The sequence below is a fragment of the Ostrinia nubilalis genome, chromosome 15 (genome assembly GCF_963855985.1).
Source record: "Ostrinia nubilalis chromosome 15, ilOstNubi1.1, whole genome shotgun sequence".
Classification (NCBI taxonomy): domain Eukaryota; kingdom Metazoa; phylum Arthropoda; class Insecta; order Lepidoptera; family Crambidae; genus Ostrinia; species Ostrinia nubilalis.
In genome coordinates, this window is record NC_087102.1 from 4,167,665 (window position 1) to 4,188,888 (window position 21,224).

At 41.1% G+C, this 21,224-nt stretch overlaps 2 protein-coding genes across 2 annotated transcripts in view; both read right to left on the reverse strand.

Moving 5' to 3' along the window:
• Nucleotides 1-21,224, reverse strand: part of LOC135078608 (kinesin-like protein unc-104) — a 162,576-nt gene that overhangs the window by 73,328 nt on the left and 68,024 nt on the right. Inside the window, exon 3 of the mRNA XM_063973137.1 lies at nt 9,035-9,198. Within this exon, the coding sequence (XP_063829207.1) occupies nt 9,035-9,134 (100 nt within the window). The 5' untranslated portion in view covers nt 9,135-9,198. The remainder of the gene's footprint in view (nt 1-9,034; nt 9,199-21,224) is intronic.
• LOC135078800 (uncharacterized protein K02A2.6-like) lies at nt 81-2,235 on the reverse strand. Its single transcript, XM_063973355.1, has 2 exons — nt 1,620-2,235; nt 81-915 (listed from the first exon to the last, which is right to left on the reverse strand). The coding sequence occupies exons 1-2, from the start codon at nt 2,015-2,017 to the stop codon at nt 150-152; spliced, it is 1,164 nt and encodes a 387-aa protein (XP_063829425.1). The 5' UTR covers nt 2,018-2,235; the 3' UTR covers nt 81-149.

Genomic DNA, 21,224 nt, shown 5'->3' on the forward strand with positions numbered 1-21,224 from the left:
GTATTACATAAAGATAAGTCGGTCTATATTTATTAATAAGTAATACATTTAGGTACATTTACAGTAAACTTCTAAGAGGAGCCAGTCACAAAACAATTTCTTAATGACTAAACTAACTTAGTTCTTAACTAAAATACATACAATAAGGATTATTCAAAGCCATATCGTGTTGGAGGGTGTCGCTCTCTGAGAGGATACCTCCTTGGAGCGAGCTGAGGGGCAGGCGGGCGCGGAGCCGGCGCGGCCGAGCCCGGGCCGGCCGCGGAGCACTCCGCCGGTCCAGCCCCCGGCAACCACAACCAACCGGGGTTTCTCTGTTCCTTACTTTGTGTTACTTTATCGTCCTGTGCAGATACACCAAACCCCTTACATATTTTTAGTTGATCAATATGTCTATGTATACATTGTCCGTCCTTTAAACTGATACGATAATCGGTATCGCCTAACTTTTCTATGACCTTACCCTTTTTCCATTGTACATCGTCATTATAGTTTTTAAACCATACTTCCTCACCTACCTTAACTTCCCTACTCACTCCTCCCGCACTATTTTCTTGTTTTTCTTGTAATTTTCCAATTCTTTTCTCGCGATCAGGTTTGAGACAGTCTAGTCTAGTACGTAAATTTCGACCTAACAACAGTTTAGCCGGACTGTCTCCCGTAGTATTGTGAGAGGTGTTCCTATATATTAATAAAAACCTATACAAAGCTGTGTCTACGTCCATACGAGTCATAATTGCTTTTTTAATTACTCTTTTACATACTTTTACTGCGTTCTCTGCGGCTCCATTTGAAGAAGGATGATACGGAGCTGTAAATATATGATCTATTCCATTATTATTACAAAATTGTGAAAATTCGGAACTCGAAAACGGTGGCCCATTGTCACTGACTATTTGTTTTGGTAAACCAAACCTTTTTTTTTTTTTTTTTTCGTCAGGAAATGCATGAAATTGCATACCCACTGGCCCGGGGGAACCAGTGGGTTATGTAAGGCTCTCCCTACCAGATGGGCAGGGCCTACTTACTAAAACCTGACGGTGTCCTCCCGAAGTCTTTGGGACGGAGCTGCGAGTTATTGTCCGAGCTAGACGGCCTAGACATTCTTTCGCGGCTCCGCCCCGGACTGTGGCTCGCTCTGTTTGAGCAAGCGACGACTGGCTTCAGGGGAGTAGTACCTCCCCTGGTCTTCGCTGACGGTGCGCGTGAACACATGCGCGCGCCGCCGCCACGGGTCCTCCTTTAGCGGCCACCTAACACCCCCGTGTCTAGTAGCCGAGGACCCTTAAGAGGGGGCATGGAGATGGTAGTGTCTCATGCGGTGTCCTGGACGTCGGCGACGGTTCGGTGGAGCGTCAGGCGAGGCCTCTCGCTCCCTCTCCGCCGCTTCTTTCTGCGACATGACCTCCTCACAGAAGTGGAGCACCGCATGCCATGCATCTGGGCTCTCTAGCATACGAGGCAGGATGGCCCGTAAGGAGAGATCTTGTCCTACCTGTTCCACGAGGATTTCGCGCTCTGCCACCCAAGCTTGGCACACTTCGAGTGTGTGCTGCGCGGAATCCTCGATGCCCTCTCGGCGCGGAATCCTCGATGCCCTCTCGATTGGTAAACCAAACCTAGCAAAAGTGTCTCTCAGTCTTTCTATTACTTTACTGGCCGTGGTCTGATTCATCTTAAAACATTCTATCCATTTAGATGTTGCATCTATAATTACCAAGAATTTCATACCTGCTATAGGCCCTAAAAAATCTATGTGAATCCTAGACCAAGGGCGTGTGGGCCAGGGCCACGAGCGGGGCGCGTGCGCCGGCGGCGCGCCGCTCAGCGCCGCGCACACGCCGCACGCGCCGCACTGGCGCTCGATGGCCTCGTCCAGCCCGGGCCACCACACGTAGCTCCTGGCCAGGCTTTTCATTTTAACTATACCTGTATGTGTGTCATGCAGTTCTCTCAATACTTTGTCTCTGCAGACATTAGGGATTACTAAACGATGTCCCCACATAATGCAGCCCATTTCTAGGTATAGTTCCGACTTCCTATTAAAATATGGTTTAAGTTCTTTAATATCAACATCGGCAGGCCAACCATCTTGTATGTAACTTATAATTCTACCTAATAATGGGTCTCTTTGCGTTTCTTTTTTTATAGTTTCGTTACTCAATAATAATGCCTCGGTAGCAAAGTGTAGATAAGTTTGTTCTATATCCCTGTCCCCTGAACTATCACGGCTTTCCTTGTGTATTTGGCTATAATTGAGCTCCGCTGGGGTGAGCGCGCGCGAGGCGTAGGCCACGCGGCCGTCGGCGGCGCGCTGCGCCAGCACGGCGCCCAATTTTCCGACCGACATTTTTAAAATAATATTATTAATGTAATGCACTTAAAACCCAGTCCTGTCGCCACTATTATGTACTAGAGGTGGGCGCCACGCCGGCGCGCCGCCGCCGCCGCGAATTTTTTCACGCCGCCGCCGCCGACGAAAAGCTGTCGGCGCGCCGATACTGATACTGTACAAACTATTTGAAATGTATTCCTCTCCTATACTGTACTAATTTGTGTTTCAAACGCAGAAGAACAATTTTTTTATTGAGTTGAGCGGCTATTCTAGTTCAATAAAGTCCTAGTATCACTGCGACCGGTACCGATCTATTGTGATCGCCGCTATTTTCCTTAGTTCGCCTCCGAGTCCTGCATCCATTAGGAATTGCAGTATCTTTTGGGGGGCGATATGTTTTACATCTTGTAGGCTTAGGATGTGTTTGCCCAGGTGTAAGCTCCGCTTGCGCATCAAAGGTGCGCGCGCAGTCCTTGCGAATGTGTAGTGGCGTTTCATCTGCCTCTTGGCACATCCTGCACGTTCTTGATTCGGATAGTCCCATGGTGGACAAGTGTTTGTTTAAGCTGCTGTGTCCAGTGAAGGCTCGAACTAAGATGCGCATTTTGATCCTACTCAGTCCTATGATCTGATTCTGCTTAGAGCATTTTCGGTCATAGGCTTTTATAAGAGCTATGGAATGAGTTAATCCTAGCGTGTCTGACCATGCCTTAAAGGATTTTGTTTAAATAGATGTTCTCCAGGGTCATTCGAGCGAGACTTTTGGGAATGCCACAAAAGGGTTCTGGACCATATTGTGTTCCCTCCGCTCCCGCTCTGGCCAGTTCGTCGGCATTTTCATTGTCCACGATTCCCGCGTGTCCTGGAACCCATCTCAGCGTTACTCTGTTACGTTTTCCTAGGGTATTCAGTCGACTCATGCAGTTTTCAACTGGAGGTACCGAAGAGGACATCACTTTGCGCATTGCCAAGGCCAGAGCTACCTTCGCACAACTTCGCCCCATATGGCAGTCACGGAAATTGACCCGAAGGGTCAAGATCAAAATATTCGGGTCCAACGTTAAATTCGTTCTGCTCTATGGGTGTGAAACGTGGAAGTTCACCAAGGTTATCTCGCACAAGCTGCAGGTCTTCATCAACCGCTGCCTTCGCCGAATTCTCGGCATATACTGGCCCGAGAAAATCTCCCACGTCGAGCTATTGGAACGCTGCCACGAAATTCCGATCGACCAGCAGATCAAGCGCCGCAAGTGGAACTGGATTGGCCACACTCTCCGAAGGGACCCCGATCACATCCCTAAGCAGGCTCTGGATTGGAATCCCCAAGGAAAACGCAAACGTGGTCGACCCAGGCAAACTTGGCGGCGCACTGTTGCGGACGAGGCGAAGAAGATCGGCAAGACCTGGAGCGAGATCAAGCGAGAAGCTCAAGACCGAACGAGATGGAGGACTGTTGTGGACGCCCTCTGCCCCATCTAGGGGACATAGGACCATAAGTCAGTAAGTCATGCAGTTTTCTACCAACTTTGAGGTGATTCAGTTGGAGTTTAAGGCCATCAGCGAGGCCAGACTGTCTGAGCTAATGTAAATTATGTGGTTGGCATAATTTTTTCGCAGATTAGCTTCCGCACATTCAATAATGGCGTAGACTTCTGAAAGAAAGAGGCAAATTTGCCCAGGCTTTGAGGTAGCCTAAGCTTCGGCTGCTCTCCATACACGCCAAAGCCTACGTTAGGGCCCATTTTTGACCCATCAGTAAACCATATAACAGAAGAACTAACTATAATATTTATTCTTTAATTCTATATAGGTAAATTGGTACACAAGGCGAACTTAATGCCGTTGATATACTAATGATTGATTGAATAACTTAATACTAACTATATTAACAGTTAATCAAGTACATTATTCAAGTTACTGCTTCGTCTAGTAAATAATTGATCGCGAGAGGCGCCGGTCCCTCTTGCTGTCAAAAAAAAAATCCCCGCCTTCGTCTGGCAGATAACCCACACTATTGGATTTTACTTTAAGCGAATCACTCACACAGAGATTGCCAAATATGTCTCGGAATGCAAATGGGAACCACAACCTCTGGAAAGCAACAAAGTACCTCCCTCAAAGTGTTCTCCGCTTATTAGGTCCGGTTATATATGAGTGCGAACTGACAAGAAAAATCTCAGACCTTGGCTACATGACCAGCCGGTTTATAAACCCATTGACACGGATAATCCAAAAAATCCACAATTCAATGAAAAAAATAAGATCAAGCATTGGACTTGATCCGAGACTTGCAGCTATGCCTGCCTTTGATTCCTACTGATGATGATGATTCATCCGACCGATTTCGGTCATGGTGACCACTTCGACTTAGCTGTCTTAGCGGCGCTGGTGCGCCCGAAGATGGCTTACATAGCCGATCTTCGCGGCAAACTCCTCGCACATTGAGAGTAATTACCCGCCGCCAACATAATTATAGTGAATGGCGGCAGATGGACGGGATTTACATCATCGCGTTTTGCGTCGAGTTCAGTTGTGCGCTGCTTGTTGAATTCGCGGACTCGCCTCTACACAACACAATCTCCCGCCATTCTAGGTGCTGTGCTGCCAAACCTTCCCATTGTGATTTGAGAGGGCTCATTTTGCATCTTTTGGTATGCTGCTTCTGGATATCTTTGTACTTGACTATCTGAGGAATTGACCGCCATGTTTCCGCTTACCCTCCTCAAGTTCAAAGTAGAAGATTGATTCCTACTACGCTAATTGAGGACGAAGACGCAGGAGGACAAAGTGACTGACATAGCCCACAGAATCGCTAAAATCAAGTGGCAGTGGGCGGGGCACATATCTCTTAGAGCTGATGGCCGCTGGGGCAGTAAAGTTTTTGAGTGGCGACTACGAGCCGGAAGACGTAGCGTGGGCAGGCCTCCCACTAGGTGGACCGACGATTTGGGGAAGGTCGCAGGAAGTGCCTGGATGCGAGCGGCGCAGGACGTCTTTCGGCTGAAACGAAAGAACTAACGCTAAGAGAGATGGCTAAAGAAATAGCCAAAATGGACCCTCGTAAAGCACTTGCATTTGATCTGATCACCATGAAGTCCATGGTCTTGACAATGACCACACTGAGTGAGAAGAACCTCGCAAGTCTCTTAACTTTGGAAATGATCCATAAGGCTGGCAAGTCGCCTAACGAATTCTCTTATCGCTCAATTAATCTGACATTTGTATTGTTAAAATTACGGAAAAGGATCATTCTTGCTCGTTTACTCCCTTGCCTAAGTATGACCCATGTAATATAGTATACCCGACCATAAGTAAACCACTGCTTTAGTGGCTCAAACCCCAACAAACTGCAAATCGCCTGATTAGTCTTGACGACAGATACTAAAAAAGCAGATTTAAAAAAAAAACCTAATGAACAAAGGTCAAACAAGGTCACGCCGCCGACGCCGCCGCCGCCGAGGTCAAAAATACGGCGCGCCGCCGCCGGCCAATTTTATATCGGCGCCCACCTCTATTATGTACCAGTCTTTTGGGATTTAAATGAGACGCGTGTGTGCACTACAAGATTTATTTCCGAACTGGTTAACATACAAAGATTGCTTGCTACCCACTTATATTATTTATAAGTAAACTACCCAATAAACCCAACATGTATGTTTAATAATATTTAATCTGATTGTTTTTTTTTTTCTAGAATTTTTTTATAGTTGCACTCTTAAACTGCAAAGCTGCGGCACTCTTTACGTGAACCGAGGTAAACGGAAAAACCAACTGTAAAACACCAAAAAAAAACAAAATAATTCCATCCAGTAAACGTCTAGACGTATTTGAATAGCTGAGTGTGCGTACCTAGTCACAGCGAATGCAACTATATCCTGTGTGCTTGAATCGTAGAGGCCACTTTTGAGTGTAGAGTTTTGCAACCTCATTTTTATTGAGAGTCAGTGGCAGTTAACGAGGTGCAACGCTCGTTAGATGTGTAGCTAGGGTTGTCTGGGACCAAAAACTTCAGTTTTTTTTTTTTCGAACAAAACATTTAAAAGCAAAGTTGCCATGATTGCTTTTTCTCAGGCTTCTTATAAAAATAGACTAGATTTTTCAAGTTCAAATGTTTAGATAAAAAATAGCTTTAAACAAAAACATACAAAATATTTCTAGGAACGAATGTTGGACTTTTGCAAACCCTAGCTGCAACACAGTTCAAAAGGCTAGACTGGCAAAAGCCTTAATTGGTCGCAGAGTTTAAATGTGAGCTCTACGTAGATTTTAAGTTGTCATAGGTTAAAACTGATAATGATGATCTCGTTAAAAACGTCAGGTTTTTGAAATAAGGTTTAATGAGAAATGTGTAATGTACGTTTTTTTAACTGTGGATGATATCATTTACATGTATTTTGATCAGGAATGTGTGAATAAACAACAGCTTTAGTTTAAGTAACCAACTTCAATTTGTTCTTCACGTCCACTTGAACAAACAATTTATCTCTCCTATTTGTCTAACGCCGAAAACCTTAATCTTTTAACAGCAAAGTTGATTATTCAACAACAATAAATTGTTACAGGGTGGTTCTCTAGCAATAAATTGAAGAGTCAAGATAACGGGGTCGAAAAGACCGCACGCTGTCCGCAGACATTCTTTTCTAGACATTTTAGCTTTCTGCATTGTGCAGCTCTAAATGAGATTTATAGGATAGAAGTACCTAAAAATACAAAAAACAGACTGTTCTGTCAAAATGAGACTCTCCCATAGATTTTAAATGGCAATACAAGCAAGTGACGTCACTATTTACTCAACTCAATTTACTATTTTTTTTCAATTACAATGCAACCAAAAATCTTAATTTATACGTAATTTAAAATGAATTAAGTTTTTAAGACCAGAATGAAGTCTTTTTAAAAAAGTTGTGATTTTGAATTATTGTGGAATGGTAGGTGTCATATAGTCCAGTGTTTTTCAAACTTTTTCATGACACGACCCACCTAGTATAAAAAAATATTTGGCGACCCCCCCGACCGTTCGCTTTTTTTTCATGCATTTTATAATGTTAAAAAGATGTTTGTAGGGACCGAATACTTCAATTAACTAATGTTTGTTTATGCTGAGGTAGTTTACGACCACTCGCGACCCCCCAGAGGCTTGAACCCACAGGTTAAAAACACTGTATAGTCTATTGCTTCAGGGTTTATCTAGCAAACTAAATCCGCGCACGAGTACGGATGGACTCAATATATCGGGGTCGTGTGAAAACACATACCACACGCTTCCGCACACATTCTTCTCTAGACGTTTCTAGCTTTCTACCTTCACTATTGAAACTCTCAATAATATTTCTAGAGTAAAAGGGTGTCTAAAAATACATTGAGATGTTTCAGGGTGAATTTTCTTTTAGCATGTAATATGCACTTTACATCGTCCAAATATTGATCACCGACATTTGACAAAAAAAAAACGCGTGAAATTTTATGAATGCATCCTCGCCTTGCATGTGTAAAATACATTGTATCAACAGAACTTATAACCTAAATTCCTGATATACAATGGTCATTAAGAATAAACGACAATATATCGAAAAAATGTGTTCTTTTTACCCCCATCTCCTTTCAACAAGTACTCTCATATCCAAAATTACGATACGCATAATCAGTTTAAGTGGGTACTTCAGTTCCGGTATTACATAAAGCAGCGGGCGATTGATTTCTCCTGACATTGCCACTTGAAGGGCTTCCCTCGACCTTCCAGCAGTTGGCACCGTATTCTCTACTGCGCAGTAAGAACGTATAGAAAACCAAACCATTTGACTTAGAAAACGGTTTTATAGTGTGACAAAAGTAGAATAAGCAAATGATTTAGGTAACTATTGACATATTTGCTGTTATGAAAGTTTAGTTTCATGAGAGTGTAAGAAATATACGTGTAATTTGAAGACAAAAATGTTCCCTCAACTTAAACCAAGCTTTTAACATTACCCTGCCTTTACATCGATGATCGAGCCAACAATATAGCCAGTGCTTGAAATAGCAGCACGACATTTACACCCTTACGTGCTGCGTAATTCTGACAGTTTTATGATCAGTTGCTATTTTTACAATAACTATTGTTTTCAAAAAACAGCTGTAAGAACACTAGTATTGGACCCCACACAAGTTTCTGTGCCTTCCTACAATCTAAAATCTTCCAAGGAACTACGAAGGTCAAGTCCACTAAATCTGTTTAACAATGGTTCATTGAAGCTTCTCGTCAAAGGGTCAAATAGTTAGGGCGCGTTAAACGCCATTTCGTCCCTAATTTTAACTTATGGTGAGGGCTGTGTAACAGTCAACATGAATGCACAACCACATTATACTGACTGTAAGTTCTAGATAAAACGTATTACTTATACAATTGTTTTACCAATGATAGTAGAAGTATGTATGCTGTTTCTTTCTACTTGTTCTGTTTTGTCTAACTTCCAGGTTTACTGTTTTACGAAAAATACATTTAAGTACTGCTGGACAAAGGACGTCATTTGGCTGAAACGAACATTTAAGTACTAGCATTTGAGGGGATATTGGGGATCTGAGCATTTGTTACTTTTCTTATTACTGTAACTTTGAGTGAAATCGCTATCAACCATTCAGTGAATGGTTCGCGTACCTAGTGTTGAATGAACCTAGAGACGTGCAATCAAATATGTATCTTATATCAATCAAAGTACTTACTTGTAGTATTGCCAGACATCTCGATGATGCATTTGCAGTCCCTGGCGATCTCGCGCGAGTTGAACGGGCGGACCCGGACCGCCACCTTCACCGACGACATGGCGGCTGTGGCTGCTCCTCGCTGCTAGACCTTCTAGAGCATCGGTGCTGGCACCCACTTGTACCTGGAAGGGAGAACACCATTAGATGCCAAGAAAAACAATTAACTATATTTTTGCCGAGCTTATCAGGGATCCTACCAAAAACACGAAAAATTTTTGCCAAAACAAAACCATTATGGCTCACTCTGTGTAAAAGTTATCAGACCTCATGATGTGCCAAACTTCCAACTATACGCCCTAGCTCTACAAGCCTTAAACTTCACAAACTGAAAAAATCGTCAAATGAGCGGGAGATGAAAAATTCAGCACTTCTCTGGTCCCAGATTCTGTTGCGAAAAATACATTGTTACTTTTTGTCGATGGACAAACAGGACAAGGCAACATTCGTCATAGGTTTAGTTCCGAAATCGCTTCACACGGCTTTTTTGCACGGTAATTACTTCGCCCCTGAAGCGATTGCAAAGTTAATCTGTCACTAACATTTATTTTATCTAGAGAGGCAGTAACTTCAAAAAGTTGCAACGTGAAATTAAGACTATCCCTCAACCTCAAAATAACTTTGACGCCTAATAACTGCCTAAATAGGCACTGGCCAAAACGCCCGTCCCAAATTAACGCCTAATGTCAAAGCAGTAAAAGAGTACGAGCAAATAGCTGGAATATTCCTAAAGCCCCAGAAACGGGCTAAGAATGTGGGAGCCGGGGCCCTAATGTTGGCGAGACGTCGTAGCGATAACAATTATCCGACTTTGGGTATTACTGTAAATGCCGTGGTGACGTCAGCGGACTAATCGAGGGGGGAAAATAGGCGAAGTCCCTATCTCTACTAAACTTTCCTTGTAAATTGTAAACATTTACGACGTTCGGTTGCATGAAAGGGGGCTATTTAGAGGTTTCAGAAAAAGGTGTGTCGTTAGAACTAGACTATACACACTTTAACACCCTTAATTTTTCACGCGATTGAAACTCTTGGTTGGTTGGGCACTGCTTTCAGCGCACGCTTCGAGACTATACTTATTTGTGGTTTATCTTTATTTATCTCACAAGAATTACATTTTATTGCATAGTACCCAGTATAAACTTAGTAGAAATTTTTGAAAATTGGTAGTAAAAAGCAGAGAGGTAACTAGTAAACTTTATTTGTACAAATGCATCTGATGTGTCTTGACTCGCAAAATTAAACATTACAATTTTCTAGCTAAGGACATTCTACATGTTTTGTCAGTTATGATAAAACTTTATTGAGGAAAAGTTAACTTGTTAATTTTAGTAGTTTCCTCGATAATAACTTTAGCAAAGTAATTAGTATTGTGCTTGAAAAGGAGAATTAGACAAACCGAACTACTAATAGTATTGTAGACTATCAGTTCTCGGTTTTGTTTCTAGTATTTTAATTTTGCTTTTTGTTTATTTACTAAGTTGAGTAACTACAAGTTTATTATTTCTTTCTTCATATTTACATTGATTCAAGTGTTATACTGTGACTTCAATAAATACCTATCCTACTAAAAAATCTTATTTACCTAAATCACGTTTGAAATTTTAATGTCTTCGAAGCACGGCACGATAGAAATCGTACTAAAAGTAATGTTCTTTTTTTATTCGTATCGCATTGAGTTATTACGTTAATGTAACTACTTCCCGACCTTCAAAGCACTAAGTATACGATTACATCTACGAATACGATTGAAGTAATCAAAGTAGATACATTCAAAAGTAAAGTATGTAAAAATCTGTAGAATTTCGTTACGGGCATCCTTTACTTCGCTATAATTTCATTTAGGTACTACTCAAAATTTTGCTCAATCTTAACATCTACTAGCAAAACGCAAACGTTTATGTTCCAGTCCCTTGTAATCAAAATATAGCTTCATGTACTTAAATTGTACAAGAAACTTGTAATTCTGTAATATTTTAAACATAGCAGCCGAAATGTCAAAGCGTGAGACCCTACATAATATGTAACGCATATAAAAAATTACGCGAAGAGACCCGTGTTTTTACCTGACTACGGCAAAGCAAAAGGAGGGTTATGATTCTATTTTACTTGTAATTCTGAGTAAGTGTTACTGTGTTAAATAGAAGCGTGTTTTATATGTGCATCTAGTTTCGTTCCCATTTTGTTAAACTGCTTCTAATAAAGTTGTTTAAAGTGGAAACTCGTGGTGAGTAATTGGCGTTGTTTTACTAAGTTAATTAATGTTTACTAATTTTTGTCTGTATTGTGGCCAAATACTTTAGACAAAGTAGAAAAAACCGAAACTGATACAAGCGCGTACAGATTTTCAATGTTAATGTTACATCAAATAGAGTAGTTTAAGTGACATCGATTTGTCTATGTTATGTAAATGAATAATAAACACCAGTTCTACCATTATGTAGTCCCAAGCTAAGCATAGCCTATTAGAGTAAAAAACAAAGTCCAAGACTGGATACTGGATATAAATGCCATTGTTCATCAACATAATATAGCCGCAATAGGATCCAAACCCACAAGCAGTTGGCGTTGTAGTATAGTCCGACAAATTGCAAAGTGAAATGTTGCTAATTACTTACTATTACTATCTACTCAATATGTGATGATGAGCCCGTTCGGTTTCTCTTTATTGCTTGTAAAAACTGAATTATTATAAACTGATCCTGTTTTGTTTTCGTTTTTTGTTAAAACTAGTTAATAAGTATAGTCATGTGCCAAAATATTGGTTCAAATTGAATAAAATATTTTTGATTTGATTGATTCAATTGATTTCAGTAACAAATTAGTAATCTGTGGTATTATTTTAAGTTAACGATCTTGTTTTGTTTTATCCGTTAATACATAGGTATTTTGCGTATGTAACAAAGATGTTTTGATACAGTTTAACATTCATAAGGGCAGGTCCCAGTTCGATCGCGGTCAAGCGGCGCATCGCGTGCGCGCGCGCCTCTCAGCTGATTCGCTGGCCTAACTAGGCTACTGTGTTACATCTACTACTTTAGCGGACGAATCCAATTTCACGGAGCGTTACTGTTCATTTTAAACTTATTGTAGTATTTAATAGCTAGGAATTTAAGCGGAGCTACTTTGATGAGATGTGTCGGAAATTGTTGAAAGACGTTGCAATTTAAACTACAGTTATCTCTAACTAAATGGTATTTGCGATTTTTAACTACTTACACTTAAACGGGTTGATGACTTCAATACAAAGTGTATCAAATATTCAGTTCAGCATAACATAATTTACAAGAAATTTATCGTTGTATAAATTTAAATGAATTATTTATTATAAACAAAATTAGGCTAATGTTATGACTTCCCTTCTATTCTTGGCATCGTTTTGCCGGATTAATGTTGCTTATTCAAAGTGCTATCAATATTGGATACAAATAAAAGAAGGCAATAAAATCAATAATGTAGAGTCACGGGTGCGGTTTTCAAACGCACATTTGCAACGGCATCTGCGTGCACATCTGTCCGCAAACTATTGCGCAATTACCAAATATGAAAGTTGCAATTAAAACAAGTGAGTGCGCATTGCTCAGTGCAATCATTATCGTTTATTGTTGCCAAAAGCAGCTGAAAAAACATCCATACCTACTGTATGTCGCACGAATATTATGCAACGTAACAGAACACTTCAACAACAGATCAGTAAAGAAAATTCAAGAAACACTTTCACAATCCGACAGAAATATCACACAAAACGCATAGTCCTTTAAGAAAAACAACCGAACGCACGACTTTGGATCTCATGACGGTGAACTACACTTTGCTGAATGAGTTTTTACTGAATCCACAGTTGCCAGCACAAGGTTCGCGTACAAAATGGTGAATGTTTTCCTGAAAGCAGTCCTCGCGTGCCGTAATTGGCTGCGCTCGAGTGCGCAGCGCTCTGCTTGAAAGTGTAGGCACCACGGCCGCTGCACTGCCCCGACGCACTTACGTAACACACTGCAACCGTCTTCGGAGGACACCTACGAGACTGGCGAGATCTAGGGGGCGGCCATGAAAAACGTGTCGCAGAGATGACTCACGGCGCTCGCAGCGCCCTCTACAACCCGTTCGGGGGTTTGTGTCCGGGAAAGGCCTGGGAATTTGCACTGCGGTCCGGGCGGCGGAGGGGACTTACCGGAGAGTTGTAGTGATCGTTGGTGTTGATCCACTAGAGCGTACACTGTTTTCCTTGAGCTAGGTGCTCGGTCAGGTCGCAGCCGGCGACATGGCGTCGCGGAGGGGAGCGCGGTGCGACTGCGGGCCGGCGGCGGAGGCGGCGGAGTCGCGGCGGCGCGCATGCGGGCTGGCGCGCCCGAGCCTTCGATCTAACGCCGCTGCGCGACCCTCCAGCGCGCATGCGGCCGACACCGCAAATAACACAATCTACTCAACCTGACCGTTTCAATTGGCCGACAACTCCCTAAACACACTAAGATTGGCTTTAATCACTGACTCTCGAAATTTTTAACGGACATCCCTTTACCCGTCTGTGAAAATGTTAAATGGGCGAGTCTAACATGATTTTCCCCTAGCTATCTTGATCTATTTTTATGAATTATATAGGTATATATGATGTAATAAGGGACTTTTTCAGTCGAGGATATTATCAAAGGAGCAATGCTGTTACCTATAATACAGGCGGAGGCTTGTTATCCGATTGGATACTTGAAAATGCAAACGAGACGAGGGTCGAGCCGAAGCGAAATGGAACCCGTTAAGGGCATTCGGGGCACGTGCGCTTTGATTTCAGCACTGCTGATCAACTTCATCGGCATGATTTGAATTTTAGACGCACAATTATAACTTAAACTAAGTTTACACAACTCTCATGTATTCCTATAAATTATGAATCACATTTCATCTTTCATTAATTCAGTTATTTGGCTTCTTGTAAAACATCTCTAACATACAATCATTATAAAAAATTAGTGTTGTTTTTAAGAAGACCCCCAGATCGAGCAAATTGCGCTGCAATAAAGCTCTGAATGAGTGTTTGCACCTGCGCCTCACGCCCACGTCAATAAACCCCGTGTGATGAGAAATGTTCTCGTTTCATACAATTACACCATTTTGCTATCTCTAATAAAACCATTACTGTTGTGGATTGCATTTTGTAAAGCTTCTGACACACGGGGACAACGACTGGGTTATACCCAGTATACGTAATATTCATCATAAATCAACCCTGCATTATTAACTCTACATGTAGTATGCACACATGCACTAGTAAAAAAAAAAACTCTATCTTTTAAAATAAAACTATTGACCTTTTACAACATTCAACTCTAGTGCTAGACAACAATGGTCATTCTTTTAATTCGCTTCTGCGGAAATAAGAATTTCAACGTCTTTGTCTGTGGTAAATGAGAGAGATTTGCGCAAACATTTGTTCATGGTCAGTTACCATTCGATAGTAAGTAATGACCCTTGCTTTCCAGTTTTATATGCATTTAACTTTAATAAAATTAAGCTTCAAAACTATAATGGGCTCATTTCTGAAAATAGCACTTTTACTGCTTATAATAACGTCATTACAATGGGCATCAAGTCGCATCATTACTTTTGATGATCAAATTGGCAATGGCAGGGTCAAAGAACTAGTCGAAGTACGCACTTCAGCTTCGCCAGTGACGTAATACGTATCGCCAATCAATACAGCAGCCAATGAGAAAGGCAGACGATATGTAAATCCTGAAAACTCCGCAAATTGTGTAACTGCGTCATTTCGTTCACATTCAGGACTTTTGAAGGATACGGAAGCTTCGTATACTCGTATGACGCCTGGTACCTATTTTGGTCGAGATAGGTTTGCTTTATACAGTGGACGTTATTTGACTGAAACGAACATGGATTTACGTTACAAACTAACTTTCATAGAATCCATTATTATTTTTTCACCTAACACAGAAAATAATTAAAACAAGAAAAAACTTTTCGGGAATAAAATACAAGGGGAAAAAGTATTTTCCTACGGGATTAAATTAATAAGGAAAGTGCTAAAGGTTTTTCTGATAAAGCTTAATGTTTCCTGGTACGACGTAACGCAGTTGGACTCATTACACCCTATTTGTATTCAGATGAAATAGACAAAAAATGCATGGCACGAGGGTAGAACAAAACTAACCAATTGGATTACACTGAGGTATAAACAACTGCCGTGGTATACCTATTATTTTATTCTAAGAAGTGCAAATTATTGTAGTCGACTGTAACCGCGTATAAAAGTTGCAAGATTCTGAGAATGTTTGCCCCAACTTACACTTGGAATATGGTTTTGTTTGTTTCAGCCGAAAGACGTCCACAGCTGGACTGGATTTCCACAACTTGTCCTGCGCCACTCTCGCATCCAGGGACCTCTCCAGCAGGAAAATGGTTTTTTTTTTACTTGGGACTCTTTGTACTACCATATCAATATTAAAGTATAATATCATACAATAACATGTAATTTCCTCAATCAAATATATTAAAAACCCGAAGATGTTTTCGAAGAATAATGGCAACCATCTTCACAACCATGTCGTGATTTTGTAATCATAGAATAGTGCCGTGACACGTTTCACCACATCAAGGCCAGCCTCCATCTCATTACCGCAAATGAGTACCGACAGTTCTCAAATAAGCATGATCAAAGAGCAATTTTACTACATTTTATGAATCCCCAAGCGAAAAGAGTATATAAATTCGCATTAATCTAATTAGGTACATAATTAATGAAACGTATAATCGAGGCCTTTACAGCTGAAGGCTTTTCAAAAACCTAAAACCACAATCTGAACCTTTTGCAAACAGTTTACTTAGGACGTGTTCATTACTGATTCAGTTTTTGCCTACGCATTAGAAATGTAGGTATTTAATTTTCAGTCTCTAATACCAAGATTGCCCTTTAGCGTTTTAAAAACATTCGAAGTAGAAATATCATTGTATACATACATATACTCTATCTATATCTAGGTCTATACCCATGGCTTTCATAGACAACTGCGTAGACTGATTGCGTCACCGACGAAGGCTCGGATTTTATTACAGCACACATTTCAAGGGCGGCCCTCCCTTCCTTTTCACTTGATTAGATATTCTTGTTGTAGTCGACTATATCTGCTACTGACTACACACATCACGAAGCTATAAATCTATTTATTGAAGTGATATTGTTGTTAGTAAGAAAGGAATGTTACGGATACTTTGGTCTCTATGATATTTTCTTGTAAATAGCGCTTTAGCTGGCTACTTACTTTTTTCAGACATTGGTTCAGACGACTTGGAGTATTTTGAAAATTATAAATAACTTGAAAAAATCAAACTGCCTAAGGCGGGAATTGAACCCACGACCTTCCGCTTGCCGGGCGACTGCTCTTCCAACTGAGCTACTTAGATACTGGATGAACCCGTCGAAATTGACTTGGAGTATGATCAGAATGTGTGTCAAAATTAGTATATTTTTCACTTATTTAATCGTTTCTTTTACCAAAATACGATTAACTACTACTTTGGTTATTTTTTGTTTTTTTTCCAAATATGTAATTGTTGTCTTACATTGCAATAAAATAAATTGTTACATTACAATAAATTATTATTGACATAGTCACCAACTCAAAACTATGCAATATAAATGGATAAGCCAAGAAAACTAGAATATCGCAACTCAAAGCGCCTGAAAATAACACATTCAATTAGTTAAAGCTAACAATGAAAATACGGATTAAGTTGTTCAAGACAGAGGGTAAACAGAACACATGTGCTGGGGGGGAATGAATCAAATTAGCACAGACCTTCAATCTTAATCTGACATCGACTTAACTATCGCATCACGCACGCTAGAAAGCAGGCATATGAAAATAAGACATTCAATTAGTTAAAGCTAAAACTGAAAATTAAGTCGTGCAAGACAGAGGGTAAACAGAACATTGCGAAGGGTACCCGAGATGTGGTGGGGGGAATGAATGAGGTAAGCACAGGCCTTCAATCTTAATCTGACATCGCTAAGCTATCGCATCACGCGAGCGAACCTATTCCTTTGGGGAGTAAGCTCATTTTCATCAATCGTAAGATAAGTATAGAATAGTAGGGAATTTAGTGCAAGAACCCCTCCACTTTGGTATAGAAGGCTCATTTTTACAACAGTGGTTCTTTGGGAGCTCCTGAGTAGATTTCCGTCAGTAGACATCGGGAGCCCCCCCTGTGGTAGCAGGGGGAAGGGGGGCAAGTTTCCTTCCGCCGCGCTTCACTTTAAGACCCATATCTTCAAAACTATGGGTATTAGGGCAAGTGTGGTATCATTTTCAGATAATTAAAGACTATGATATCAGATGATTTTTATTTTTTCGTCAATTGATTTTGAACTCTATGTGTGAGACATAAGGTTGAAAATACCTTAAATACATTTTAATATCGAAAATATCATAAGAAGAAAGCACTAAATAAAGAACTAATTTCTCTAAACGTCTTAATGATTATTATTATTTTAATTAACACTTTTATTTCTACATACTATTGTACCAGTGATTTAACGGAAAGGTAAGTGTGAGGAAAATGAGGTTTCACAATCATAGTACGGGAGATATTTTTAGCACAAAGGTTACGGCTGAGACCGTTTTAGTTGTTTTTTTTTCAGACAGCACCAGCTTCTGCATTACTTTTTGCACTTACATCTCACCATTTCCAGGCAAGCCTCGGCAGCTACGGGCAAACCGGTCCATGTAGGCTCCATGTTGCTATCGACTCTGGTCTTCCCTTTACCCGACTGGTTGGGGGTACCAGTCGGGTAAAGGGAAGACTGAGTCGGTTGCTTGCAACTAATCCTATACGCGAACCCCTTGGATTGATCTAATAAGTAAGTGGATAGATCTTGAACAAGGGACGACTAGGAACGGGCATCTACTGTAAACACTTCGAAGATAGTGAATGCTTAAGGAGGTTTGCTACAGTGTTTAAAGCTGAATTCTACGCTATAATTATGTGTGCACTAAAGAACAGGGGTTTAAAAAACGCAATAATTACATCCTGATCCACAGCCAGGCAGCACTCAAACAAAAAGCCATCGCCTCAGTGAAGCTTGAGTCTAGAATTATTCTAGATGCAATCTTAAAGATGAACAAACTCGGAAGGCATGAAAAAATGTCCCTGATGTGGGATACCTGGACATACACGGATCAAATGCAATGGGAGAGCCGACATTCTAGCGAAACTAGGGTCAGAGGCGATACCTATTGGGTCAGAACTGATACTTACCTTTATCTAACAGCATACCTCATGGCTATAATATGGCCATATCCAAGAAGCACAGTGCTGAATGGGAAAGCTCCAACGATATAAGATAAGCCTCTCCAAATCATTCCTAAAGGGAAACACAGGGTCATGGAGAAAACTCATTAAGCGGAAATAAAAGGTAAGCCCAAGCAATTACTGGTACGCAAACTGGGCTAATGCCGGAACGAACCACATGTCCCACAAAATGGGCCTAAGAACAGAAGACAGCTCTCGAGCATGTGGAATACATGTGGGGTCCATGAATCAATACTGTAAGGATGGGTCTGCTTGGGTCAGCATATCCGGCATCAAAAGACTTAGATGATAATTTTACTTAGATGGCTTTCACTCAGACGCTTAATTCACCTAATGGATAGGATTTTTTTGGATGATAGGGAATAAAAAAAGGGAGCATAAAGATCCTAATGGTCTCTGTGGGCTACGCTTAGACCTAGCTTAGTTTAGCTTAGGCCCTACATAAGATAACCCAGACAGCAGCAGCAGCTTTGTATCAGCATTGGCTACTGGCAGTATATCAAGGGATTCGCGTATAGGATCAGGTGCAAGCAACCGACTCAGTCTTCCCTTTACCCGACTGGTTGGGGGTGGACCAGAGTCGATAGCAACATGGAGCCTACATGGACCGGTTTGCCCGTAGCTGCCGAGGCTTGCCTGGAAATGGTGAGATGTAAGTGCAAGAAGTAGTGCAGAAGCTGGTGCTGTCTGAAAAAAAACAACTAAAACGGTCTCAGCCGTAACCTTTGTGCTAAAAATATCTCCCGTACTATGATTGTGAAACCTCATTTTCCTCACACTTACCTTTCCGTTAAATCACTGGTACAATAGTATGTAGAAATAAGTGTTAATTAAAATAATAATAATCATTAAGACGTTTAGAGAAATTAAAGTTCTTTATTTAGTGCTATCTTCTTATGGTATTTTCGATATTAAAATGTATTTAAGGTATTTTCAACCTTATGTCTCACACATAGAGTTCAAAATCAATTGACGAAAAAATACAAATCATGGTAGATTGATGTGCCAGCAACTCTAAATAAATTCTAGAATAATAATCCTTGCTTGTTTATGAACCAAATAGTATGAATTCATGGATAAAATAAATCTTTTTTTCCGATGCGCAATAAAATTCGCCCGCTGTGTCCTGAAGAAAAATTTTTTTTCACCTACTTTTTGCGAAAAAAGTACCATACAATGTTATATTTTTATAATCCTGATAAATGTAGCTTTCAGGTCATATTTTTTTTTAGATTATCTCTAGTGGTTTAAAAGTAAATTACGTTTATTTAAAAAAATACTTTTTGGTTTTTGTGAATTTTGTTCAATATTTCTATTTTTTTGTATGAAAAGGCAAAAAGTTTGTTCTAGAAATGAATTCGCCATCCTTTAATTATCTGAAAATGATACCACACTTGCCCTAATACCCATAGTTTTGAAGATATGGGCCTTAAAGTGAAGCGCGGCGGAAGGAAACTTGCCCCCCCTCCCCCTGTTACCACAGGGGGGGCTCCCGATGTCTACCGACGGAAATCTACTCAGGAGCACCCAAAGAACCACTGTTGCAAAAATGAGCCTTCTATACCAAAGTGGAGGGGTCTCCATACAAATCATTGCACTAAATTCCCTACTAAGAAAATGTTTCCTAGACGTTAAGGTTCAAGAAAAACATTTTATTATTTACTTTTTTAATATGACCGTGTGTGAGAGTCAACTTTCCTACGTATGTAGACTTCATGAAAAATCAAGTGTAACTATCTAAGCTTTTAGATGAACGCATGACAGTAAGCTTTTTTGTGAAAAATCAAGTCATAGGTAGAGTTTGGAAAATATAATAGACCAATTGAAACAAAACACTATAATATTAAGTAACTACTAAAATCGAGCTACTAGTTTTTAAATCGAAACACATAGTCGTAACTCCGTAAGCCTTTTGCCACGAAATTAACTGCCACGAACTAATACCGGCGACCGTTAAATAAATATCGGGCAACGCGGCCGCGGCACGTATCGGCCGCCATGTTGCGGGCTGGGGCACGGACCGGAACAATTTTACGATATTTAGCCCTTGTCTAACGGTGTTACAAGCTGGAGAATACAGCCAGTTCAATGCAGAACATTCTAGACGTAATCGTGTAAAAATTAAAGTGAAAATGGTTATAAATTCAGTGTAGAGAAAAAAACAAGGAGCTACTGCAAAATGTTTATTATAGGTACCTACTCTACACTGCTAAGAGAGCTTTCAAAAAATATGTACTATGGTGGATAAAGCTAATACGATGTTACAACCATCCTCGGACCTCGACAGCTAAAATCTATGATAGTCTCTGCGCGCGGTCATGCGAACATGGTTTTTTTTTTTTTTTTTTTTTTTTTTTTTTTTTTTTTGCGCAGGAAAATACTTTGCGTATACCCGCCGCCTCGGGGGAAGCGACGGGTTATGTGGGACTCTCTTGTCGGGTGGCAGCAATAGCGGCTGTCACCCGACAAGTATACCCACTAAAAACCTGCGGTGCACCCTCTGCGTTTTACTGGCACGACGTGGGGTCCTACAGATTCAGACCACGCCGTGCCGACGCATGGCCCAGCCTTTGCCGGGCCTCCCGCGCTAAAGAGGGGGTCTGCCGGTACACTGGCAGACCCCCCAGACAGGGTGGGACCGTGCAATGTGGGTGATGGGCCCCCCGGCCTAACACCCACTGGTCTCACCTAGGGAGGCGGAAGGAGGCGAGCGAATCTCCTCCTTCTTCCCCCCGGCCGTCTGCGCCGGAGCGCGTGGGCTTCGGGATCTACTTCCCTAGCCCGTTCCGCGGTCTCCTTCTGCAGCATCACCTCTTCGCAGAAGGAGACCATG